Here is a 12,368-nt window from a genome sequence, read left to right on the forward strand (position 1 = left end):
AAATTTAATCTCAAACATATGGACACATTTGACAACATTCATCTCTGTGTCAAAACATTCTGCTTATTTCTTAAATTATGCAGATCATGTGGTACCAAAAGGCCTTATCGGTTTCCCTTTCACTAACATGTCTATTACTATTGAACTAAAAATGACATGCAGTTGATAAACAGTTTGGTATCTTGAATAATTTGTTTATTACATTCAAAATGTGCATGCATCTTTCAAGTAGATTCTATGCATTGCCATATGTATCAGTTTAATACATACTCTAGACTAAGGCTTTGTCTCTGAAAATGTATAATTTTGACAGAAACAAATAACTTTATTTTAATTGAGTCCCAGTGAGATAGGAGATACTGAACCTGAGGAACATCTAGATTTGCTTCATTTAGAGCTTTTTGCATTACAAAAAGGGCTGGGCGGATAGGAAAATAGTATGGTTCTGGGACTGTGAGACAGACTATACATACTCATACAATTTGATATATAAGGTTAGGGTAGTACTTTGTTTGCTCTGATATATATATTTGCATATTATTTCTGAGAGTACTCAAACATTGTCTGAAATGATATATTTGGATAAATTTCATTACTGCTTGTCTTTCATTTCAGTCTGATATATATATATGTTATGTCACCGGGACTTACTACTGAAATAAAAAAAATCATCATGGCTGCTCAGGCGGACATATTGAAAATCAGATTCAAACCTCTTGAAAAAATTCAGATGTCATCATTGGGAAGTTTCAGCTTCAGTGGTCCTGTAGTTACTAAGTGGATTATGTTTACATTAAAAGGAAATGTATTTTGCGAGATTTTTGGTCAAAGTGCAAAGGTAAAAAAAAGGTCCAAATTTAAGATATTGCGAACCCATGTGTTGACCACACTACAATCTACACATATAAAAACTGCATTACATTTTGAACAAAAATGTCTGAGTAATGTCCCTAATAGTTTCAGCTCGCAGTATGTTCAAATCAAAGTCACTGCTGCACTGCTAACTACACTTGTTCGAAATTTCATTCCATTTTGAAGTATGTATGGCAAATACACTTTGTGAATCGTCTTCACTATGACCTTGACCTTATATGTTGATCATTCACTGCCTTTGCAGATCACAGCACTGCCCTAAGAATGCCAAGTTTTGTGTGTTTCTTTGTTGCACTCAGCAATATTCCAGCTATATGACGGCGGTCTGAAAATAATCGAGTCTGGAGCAGACAATCCAGTGATTGACATCATGAGCATCAATCCATGCAATTGGGATACGATGATGCATCAACCAAGTCAGCGAGCCTGACCACCCTGTCCAATTAGTTGCCTCTTACGACACGCATAGTCGCCTTTCACAGCATGAATGGGTTGCTGAAGACCTGTACTACCCCGGCTCTTTACGGGTCTGCCAAGTAGTGGCAAGTACTAAGTTTCATTGACCTACAGTAATACTTTTCGGGCTTTGCCCTCCAAGTTGACCTTTACCCTGGATATGACAAATCAAGGTCTCAAAACATTTCATTTGAACATAAATGATATATTTAAGATGATGTCATTGGAACTTTCAAGAACAAAGTGTGGTAGCAGTCAAATTCTGACAAAACCTGAAAGAATTCCCTGTGATTAAACAAACATGCCTACACTGTAGTATGACTGTTTTGCTAAAATGTCGCAAGTTGTATTTCCAACTTTTGTACTGCAAGATGAATGTCTCTAACCCATAGTGATAGTGATGTTTACACTAAACATAAAATGGACAGTGGACAAGTTACTGGAAACCTTGTTCTTGGAAAAAAAATTCAAATCTAGGCTCTTCGCATAAATGTTGCCAGGAAGAAAGGGTAATCTTTTTTTCTTTGATGTACTTCCAACTGGTGAATAATGTCATCTATGAACTCAGCAGTAGTAGCAACAAGAAGAGTTGTCTTCAAGAAGTCCTAATGAGGATCACCCTGTCGCTGCTGTTTCTGTTGTTCAAGAAGCCGCTCAAGTGGCGATGGACCCGATGATGACCATATAGACTGTAGAAAAACAGGTGAAAATCGAATGAGATATGAATAAAACTTGTAAGGTTTGTTAATCACATGGCAAAATAGAGCAATGACACTGTAGCTCACCTGGGTAGTCAACAGATGTCAACAAAGACAGATACAAAAATTGCTGTCAGCATTGATTCTCAAATACCGTATTTTCTTGAGTATAGTGCGCACTTTTTTTTCAAACAACACAAGGGTGTAGAAGGGGGTGCGCATTATACACAAAATAATGAGTTTTGATGTTTTTTCCCCCCATGGAAAGATATTATCGTGAGCACGTAACACCGGAAATACCATGTCAACAAATCCATACTGAAGTTCGCAAATTATTCATGTAATTACACTGTCTGGCTATAAAAAGTGTTCATTGTATATCTGGACTTATGTTTGTAACTTATTTCATTAATTTTATTCAAAATTCCTTTAATATTGTTTTAATTAATTTCGGCGAAATCGTGTGTGAAGTGATCGGAAGATCGCACAACTCACCGTTATTAACAGCAACCACGGTCAGATTACCGCTATTGACGGCTTGAAACGAACTTTAGTTGACAGAGAATGGATACATATATCATAAATGCCATACTTTGATTCGTTAAAAGTCATATTTGTTTTTGTTGGACGATTCTATGTCAACACGTAATTCTCACGATCACGCGATCACGTACACGGGACCCTTGACGGTGACTGGTCAGACTGGTTCCATGTAAAAAATAATACCCGGGCAATAACGATCAGCTGCTTCGCTTAGGGTTATTATTGTTTTAAATATGTTAAGTAAAAGCTGCATCTAAATTAACAAGATTTTGGAATATATTATTCCTGATGAAAAAATAGTTTCAGATGCAACTTTTGCCGATCCTTGCATTAAAATACTGTAAAGTTATATCATTGGGTGTGTCTTGACCGAATCACCGGTAGGTTCCAAGAAAACGTGTGTACAGCTGATTGCTGTGTCCGGCTTAGTTTACAAGAAAATACACAAGGTAATCTTAATCCCTGGATATAAAACAATGCCTAGCTGAACAAAAAATACAATTAAATGGTAAATCAACATGTCTGGTGATATTTTATCTCAAATTTCAAATTTGTACTTACAAAGTTTCTCATCACCCGTTTGTTTGCCAGACTTTGCTGAAGGGGTACGGCGTAATTTTTTTCTGCGCATAATATTCAAATTTCTTTTTTTCCAAAATATTGAACCTGCTAGAGAGGGGTGCGCATTATACACGAGTGCGCACTATACTCAAGAAAATACGGTATTTTCTGCAGAAATACTGAGGACAAAAAATTGACACTAAGATCTAATGATTTGAACAAAATAAGATGGCATCATCAGGAGAAACAAAAAAGCAGCTCAGTTAGTCTGGCAATTTCAGAGGAGATATTTACAGAAAAATATTTATCATATAATGGGTAGGTTTCTCGGCAGGATAAAGCCAACGGATAAAAACGATATCCGTTGGGGTCATATGCGGATAAAGATGCAAATATCAAAGGTCAAGTAGGGACTATTTTCACTGTTTATAAACAAACATGGCATCGCCCTCATCATTCGGCGATCGAGTCAGAATTAACCATCGGGAATCTGGATAAACTACAGGGATAGTTAAGTAGTAAGACGAGTTCTATGGATGAACAACTTCTTTATTACAATTAGTGCGACGTTTCGGTGTAGATCCTAACACCTTTATCAAGCAATCTATTTTCCTTAGGATCTACACCGAAACGTCGCACTAATTGTAATAAAGAAGTTGTTCATCCATAAAACTCGTCTTACTTCATCACTCCAACTTCTAAATGCCACTGAAAGAAGTTACAGGGATAGTTGCTATCATTATAAAAAGAACAGTCTAATATACTGAAAATCAGTGTCTAACTGTGATGTAGCTAAGGCATTTTATAAGTTTTTGGCAACTTTGGAGATATAAATTTCGCAAACAATTTTGCGAGGGCACATCTGTGCTTGTAGACCTCTGCGACTTGAAACCTTCTCCTCAAATTAGAATAGTTGGATTTGGCCGAAATATGTTTGAATTGTTACCTTGTTTCGTTTTGTCGCTTTGTGTACATCTGACTACACTTCTTAACTATGACAGGACAGACCTACTGTCAAGATCGTCTGACCGTGGCCGTGACACGTCTCATAGACTAGGGTTAGAGTAGCTTCCCTTTGACAAAGGACAGTTACTCTAGCGGACAGACCGATGGATTGCCGTGAAAGGCAATTAAAAACAATAGTTGTTTTGCGTATATGTTGCTTCACCACAGTATAAGAAACATATTTCAGTTGGAACTATATTGGCTACTGTCACTGTCCGACTGACACATCATTTACCCTGTGATGTAATAAATATTAATGCGCGCATTCAAGGAAAACTCGCAATGTTTCGGTAATGTTTGTGTAATGGAAAGCGATTTTGAAGCACAGAATTAAAGAATGACATTATATGATAAAGAGGTTATCACGCTTGTGTGTTTGGGGATGGTAAATATCCTGTATTAAGAATAAACACTATGTATTTAGCTCGCCAAGGCTCGCTAAATACAATGTTTATTCCTAATGCAGGATATTTACCATCCCGAAACACACTCGCGTGATAACCTCTATGTATACTGATATATTTTAGGAGCAAACAAGTGAGTATGGTTTTACACTGCCTCTAGCAATATTCAAGCAACATCACAGCCAGGGACACCAGAAATGGGCTTCACATGGACCCATGTGGGGAATCAAGCCCGGTCCTTCGCATGACAAGCAGACACTTTAGACACCAGGCTACCCCCACCCCAAGATATATTAAGAGCATAGCCCAAAACCAAAGGTGAAATCAAGGTCAAAATGAAATTATCGCCAAGACAAAAATACTCCAGAAGATTAGTCAAGATTAACAAGATGTTGGGGACATGCCGGTTAAAAGCACCAATTTTTGTCCACATGCTCTCCATTACCATAGGTTTCAATTTTTCATGGCAGCCACTCTATCAAGGTGGCGGTGGCACGTTTCCTTTGTGCTATGGTGTATACGGTACCGCGGAACCCGCCACCTGGTTACTGGTTGCCCTACCACTTCTCCTAAAACCGTGCTTTCCATATCATTACAGGTTCGAGAATAGATGATCTCGCAGGCAACCTGGACAAAGAAATTACTCAGTGGCTCCAGCAATGTTTTGCTCCTACCACAAGATTGACTTACTGTTGTCATGCAAGGACGTACCTGAATTTCTGTGTTCTTACAGGATGCGTTCCAGTACCAGCGACACCTCAGATGATATGTCACTATGCTCCATATTTAGGACGGACCCATGCTTACAGTTTGATTCCCCAGTTCTTGAACATAATTCGCATACTGCATTCAGATGTTTGCGTTCACTAACCCCGTGACAGCTAATTTTCTCTTAACTTTGATGTTAAAGGGCATCAAGAGGACCAAAGGTTCAGCCCTAAACTACAAATTGCCTTTTACTCCAAACATGCTACTGCAAGTTCAACTGACAGTTTCCCAAAACAAGCCAGATGATGTGCGTTTTCTTGCGGCTTTGCTTGTATGCTTCTTTGGACTATTGGGAATCAGCTATGTTATGGGATTTGTGTCTGCAAAGTATGCCAAGTCAGTGTGCCGATCGGATGTGAGATTCACTAAAAAAGGGGCGGTTTTGTGTGTGCGATCCTCAAAAACCATACAGTTTTACAACAGATGCCATTATGTGATGCTTCCCCTGTATCCAGGGCATCCCCTGTGTCCAACCACAGCTCTTGTATGTTTCTTTAGGGTTGCCAGATCAGTGCCCCCCCCACCCACAGCTCCAATTTTCACTGTGTCTGCAGAGGGACAACTGACTACGCTTTCAGCGAACAGTTTCCTCTCACGTCTGCAACGTGCCTTAACCACACAAGGATTCTCTGTGACCGATTATAGTGCTCATGGCCTCCGCCGAGGGGGTGTGACATGGTTGCTTCAGCGTGGAGTACCAATTGAGACTATCAAGGTCCTTGGTGATTGGCGATCAGACTCTGTGTTTGCTTATCTCAAAATGCCAGCCGAGGGACAATATGATCTTTTGCAACATTTCCTATACCATCCATAATCTATAACATGTTAACTTGTTTTCCTTACAACTAAAAAAATTTGGGTTGGGAGTTTCTCATGCTTATCTATGACATTGCATGCTGCAAAGTTTGCCAAGATATTGTTTGCCTTTCATCAGCAACCAACTGTTAAACTAGTTGGTATCAGCATCCAACTGTGATTAGACAATGCTGTCATTTTGTGTAGTTTAGTTGAATAAATATTATTGCACCCGAACCAGAGTTGTTAAGAAGTTGATTACACAGCTGTATGAGTTGGGCCTCAGTGTAAGCCATGATCGGGTAATGAAACTTGAGAGTCAGCTGGGAACTGCTGTTTGTGAGAATATTGCGAAGAATGGGGTTGTGTGTCCTGCTCAGCTACGTAAAGGGCTCTTAACCGTGAGTGCCCAGGTCAACCTTGATCATGACCCAGTTACTCTTTCAACGCTAGTCAACCAGAAGTGTTTACTGCTGGGGCACTGAGTTCCCAGAGACTCTTGTGTGATAGATGAAGTCAACATTTATCAAAGAAAATATCTGCTTGTAAAATATCTTTGCTACTTGTTATACACCATTTGAAAGGTCTGATCCTATGGTTTCTAAATATGAAAGTTATGTTTATCACATTATTTCAATAATGCATTAACAACTTAATTAAGTTTGTTGTGAAAAAAAAAATGTAAGCTAACACGTTGATAACGTCCAGATTAAAGGACCAAGGAAGCAAAACATTTACGATTTTTGGCAAATATAAGATTTAATAAAATCCACTTTCCGTTTTATTTTCATTCTTTACGTAATTGGAAAATCATTTTATAAAGAATTATAGTATCTGTCATCCCACATTTCCCAATAACAGCGGCTCTCCGCTCAGTAACATGAAGAAATGCCCCGGTATGCGAGGCTTCGTATGAATAAAACGTTTGTCGAAGACTGGCATATGACACATTGCGAGAAAGCTTATTCAACACGCTTGTAACATCGCCTGCAGTTTTTTCGTGGTTATAATTGATACGATTTCATTGGATAAAAATTTGTTTCTAATGATACTTTCTGGCCGAAATCTGCTACAAGGTTCGTGATTGTTCAAATTTAAGCACGTGACCTAAGGCAGCCAATCAAATTACAGCTATGGTACCTATGGTGCCTCATGTATCTTATAAATTTCAGAAGTTGACGAAAGATTTTTGTTTTTGTTATTCTGAACGTTTTAAGCAGGAAATCACACCATATGTTAAAAATAAGGAATTCGTGAATGTATTGTGCTAGGTTACGAGATGTGACAAAGTTTTTCATGCATATATTTTTGCATTAAACATTGTGTCTGAGCCAAGATTTCAAGGCGACGAAAGCCGAAATGTCATTTGACTTACATAACATGCGATCGCACGAAAAGATAGAAATAATAACCTAGATGTCAGTTTGATAACTTTTAGATATATATTTGTTGGTTTTATTAATTACTTTGTATAACATATGTAAAGATTTGCTTGAAATATCTTTATTTTGCTCTTTGATATGGTCAATGTTGACCTGTTGTCAAAGTGTGTAATGGAAATAATATCTTAGCTGGAAGTTTGACAACTTCTATTTATTACTCTTTAGATCTATACTATTTTTAAAGATTTGCCTGGAACGACTTTACTTTGCTCTTTTACATGTTCAATGTGGACCCGTTGTCAAAGTGTGTCCAAGAATTATATTTTCAATAACATATTGCGGGTAATAGTGAATAATTTTTTGGAATTGAAATGGAATACGTATTTCAGACATTGTGAAATGTGATAGAAAGAGTTAAGTACCACAGCCATCAGTCTCTTTCAGCCCACTTGTGTCCATTCAGGAGGAATTTGAAGAACATGGTCATTGGGTTGTTCCGAAGACCACAAACAGATTCTCAAGCACACCGATAGATCAGGCTCAAGAGCAAAATAACGATCTGGTTAAGGGTTCTGGGGGTTCAGTGGGACTCACTGAGAATCCCTCAGCATTCAAAAATGGATGATCGCAGGGCCTGAACAAGCACGACTTCTTAAAGAGTTTGAGCAGGAGTACATTTCAGAAGAAGACAATAAACAACACCATGAAGAAGGAATGTCAACACAGAAGACATGAAAAGAGCAAGCACAAGCTCTGGTGCACACCATCAGTGGAATCCATTCCTAGATGATACCCCCGAACTTATAATGCTGGACACACAAAATGTGATTGACGAGTCTGTGGTACAGACAGTCCGCAGAACGACAAGTCCACTGCACTTTCCATGTTCCACTGTTACACAGGCTGTGACACAACCTCAGCATTCTGCGGAAAGGGGAAGAAATCGGCATGGACCTTCAACTATATGGCAGCGAATCCGCATACTCCTGTGATCATAGATGCCCACCACTTTTAACTTGTGGTGCGCTACACAGTTATTCTTTGATAAGAAGAGTGATCTGGAATCTGTCAATGAAGCATGGAGAGGGTTAATTTGTCCTGCCAAAAGAACAACACGATGGAACACATTCCACCTACTCAAGATTCCCTCCTACAGCATTCAAGGGGAGTTGCCTATCAGCCTGGAATCTGAGCGAAATCTGAACTGGCACAGCAGCCGACACCGAGTCCAGAAGGAGTAAGTGAGCGAGTTGGGTTTAACGCCGCTTTTAACATTATTCCAGTTATATCACGGCGTGTCAGCTTAATGTGGGAGGAAAGCCCGAAGTGATGCACGTCTCAGACGTTTACCACTTCAGTGAAACCCACGAGCACGGGTATGGTGCTGACACACCTAGAAACATAATCGGGGCGAACCGGGATTCGAACCCACAATCATAGGTTTCTGGTGTGCCCAAGCGACGCAACTCTGCACAGCGAATCGCGGCAACATAGACAACTGGGCCACCCGTGCCCCCAGTCCAGAAGGATGTGGGTGGACATTGGATAGAGATAACCGGGTCTGGCTTCTTGTGTGAAACATTCTGCCGATTGCTTCGAAAGACTGCAGTGAACTGGTCAAGTTTCTTGAACTGGTCAAGGCGCTCATGCAAGAAAGCACATTAGAAATGTACAGAGCTTTGTAGTTGCAAATGTGAAAGATAACTTGATCAAACATGTGTGTTGGAACTTGATTACTTGTTGTAATGTACTATTTCACACAGATACATTTTGGAATCTAATATGTATGGACACTAGGAAAATAGTTGAAAATTATGTGGACACATTGCCAGAATGAACATATTGATTGATTACTGGCACAAATAGTCATCAAGTGACATTTTAATGTCCTTTACAAAAGTGAAGGGTACTGGCATTTTATTCAGCTCCCTGAAAGCATTCACATTGTCCAGGAAGGATTTGTATGGCTCAGATCTGTCTGCAGCTCCTGGTGCATTTGAAGAGCATCGGAGTGCTTCAGTGGTAGGCTGTTGGCATACGATACACAATGCCCAATCCATTATGTATTGGAGAAAACACGCTTACGAGGTTTTGGTAGACAGAGCATGCCCTGGGGAGACGGAAAAACCAAGTGGGCGACGCCCCCCCCGGTTTTTCCTGACCCCAGGGCATGCTCTGTCTACCAAAACCGAGGGAATGTCTTTTTCCATACTTATAAACTGGAAAAAAAACCTTAAAACAACATTTATCAACATTTTTATGTTTTGAACATACTTTCCATGAACCTTAGGAAACCCGCGTAAAATATCTGTTGCTGGCGTACGGATCTTGAAAAGGACATTCTAAAAACCAGTGTGGCTTATCAACACCTCTGTAGCCTTGTGGTACACTCACTGGGCTACAGATATGAAGGTTGTGAGTTCGATCCTCAGGAATATAAAGAAAACATTTGTCATTTGATTTTATATTTCATTACATGTTACAATCTGAACGGAAGTTTCATTAACAAAATACCCAGGACATTATATAAAATCCCTGGGATATTATAGCAAATATGACTTGAATATCCTATAAAATCCCTTGGATATTATATTAACCCGACTGGAAAATAAAACCTCACAATAGGTTTTAATGCCTATAGAAAGAAGTCTCTTACTTAATAGCGATCCCAATGAATAGGTTTATAAGTGGACGAATGAAATTTGTAGCAATAAATGATGGTCTTTTACAACAGTACAAGTTGCTAAACAGACATATAACAGTACAAGTTATTGGCACAAATAGTCATCTAGTGACATTCTAAAACTTTATTGCATTCCTTGCCTCAGAAAATGTATATTTTAACACCAGTATTGACCTTCTAAATTGTTTGGAAGCCGAGATAATGGCACTTTTCAGTTTTACAAGGCTGCCATTGTGGAAATCCAAGATGGCCACCATCCATCACCTTGATGAAGTGGCTCCCATAAAAAATTGAAACCTATGGTAATGTAGAGCATGTGGAAAAAAATGGGCGCTTTTATCCGGCATGTCCCCATCCTTCTCAAATCTGGTCCCAATTGCCAGACTATATACCTTTGCAGCACTCGCTGACTGCACATGCACCTAATATCATCACATTTTAAAAAATTGAAATGAGTAATGGTCACAGAAGTTTAAACTTACAGGAGGGCCGATAAGCAAAGGCTACATCAGGGTCAAAGTTAATAATATTACGAAAAACAGAATATATGTGCTGAGTTCAACCAGCTACACATATTCCAAATTTCACTATATTTTGAACAAATATTGATGAAAAGCGGCCACATAAAAGTATTTCAATATGGCTGGCATGGTGACCATATCCAAAACAGGATCAAGCCTATTGAACGAATTCAAGTAGTGTTCCCTCGTTATTGTGCCCTTCAATATAGCGCTAACTTGGTTAAAGCGCGGTAAAGCATGGCCCACAAAATTTACTAACATTTTCAATAAACTCAAGTTTTCCAATGACACGATGTTTTCCCCATCTCAGAAAAAATTATCAGCTTAACACCGCGAAATACCAGTCAACAAATCTGAATTGAAGTATGCGATTTAATCCTATTACTATATAATATCTGGTACCTAATAAAAAATAATGTTCATTGTTTATCTGGACTAATGTTTGCAATATATCATTCAATAATTATGATAATGTTTACAATTATTTCGGCGAAAACGTATGCGAAGTGATTGGTAGATTGCATAACCAATCTCTTTAAATTCAGATCTTAGTTCTCGCTATCACTAAACAAAGATCTGAGGACATCCCATTAAGGGTCACATCAGAGCGACCTTTCATCCAACCAATCAAAGCGTCGCTTACCAGATCATGAAAGTGACAGTCGGAATGTGTTTTCTAATCATTCAACCTCGAAAACGTTAAAACGGGATATTCCGATCGACAGTTACAGCCCGCACGACTGATTCCATCAAAATTATCATCTGTCTCTCGCTTCCGTGGGATAAACATTTGAACAGAGTAGGCGTTACACAGTATGTGGGAAGTACTGCAATACAATTGGATACACATATCATAAATGCCATATATATATACCATGACTCACTAAAAGTCATATTTGAGGCAGTTTGACAATTAAATGTCAACATAACGTTTTCGCAATTGAAATACATGTTGCGAGGGAAGTCCCTACGGTGACTGGTCAAAATCGTTCCACACGTCAAAAAATATCCTGCATACAATCTGTACCAAAGTGCTACGCTTGTGGTTCTTATAATTTTAAGTATATATGGTGGAAGCTGCAACTAAAATAACACGATATTGGAGATATTATTCCTGATAAAATAATTTCAGATACAATTTCTTCCGACCATTGCATCAAATTTCTTTAAAGTGGTATCACTGTGTATGTTTTAACTGAATCACCGGTAGATTGGGAGGAAACATGTGCACAGCTGATTGCTATTTCCTGCTTAGTTTACGAGAAAATACACACGGTAATCTTAATTTCTGCTCATAAAACAATGACTTTGACAGCAGGAAATACATTTTAAATGGTAAATCATGTCGTGTGATGTTTTATATCAAATTTCATCTTTTATTGACCAAGTTTGTTATAGATCTACCTGCGTATTCACCTGAAGGGATACAATGTGTTTCGGGTCTTTTAAAGTGCATATTAATACTTGATAAATCTTTTTTTACACTATGAATCATAAATAAGTTCTATTCTAATCTTTTTTGAAACTCTGAAACGTGCAACGTAGATCGTGTTAGGTAGGCAGAGCGTGTATACTGTTTTGTTGGTCATCTACCACCTACGACTCGACCTTCGTTAAACCACTGATCATCTATAACGCTTATCAATTATTTGGTAGCGAAGTATCACTGTAACATCATT

General features: G+C 38.6%; 1 protein-coding gene across 3 annotated transcripts in view; it reads right to left on the bottom strand.

Annotated features, from left to right (window-relative positions):
* Positions 1 to 1,759: 1,759 nt before the first annotated feature.
* LOC139459484 (nonsense-mediated mRNA decay factor SMG7-like) overlaps positions 1,760 to 12,368 on the bottom strand; it is a 179,722-nt gene continuing 169,113 nt past the window's right edge. For all 3 annotated transcript variants that reach the window (XM_071240925.1, XM_071240926.1, XM_071240924.1), the window contains exon 24: positions 1,760 to 2,018. In XM_071240925.1, the coding sequence (XP_071097026.1) occupies positions 1,935 to 2,018 (84 nt within the window). In that variant the 3' untranslated portion in view covers positions 1,760 to 1,934. The remainder of the gene's footprint in view (positions 2,019 to 12,368) is intronic.

Source organism: Haliotis cracherodii, unplaced genomic scaffold (genome assembly GCF_022045235.1).
Source record: "Haliotis cracherodii isolate W230 unplaced genomic scaffold, xgHalCrac1.p SCAF_13, whole genome shotgun sequence".
Taxonomy (NCBI): domain Eukaryota; kingdom Metazoa; phylum Mollusca; class Gastropoda; order Lepetellida; family Haliotidae; genus Haliotis; species Haliotis cracherodii.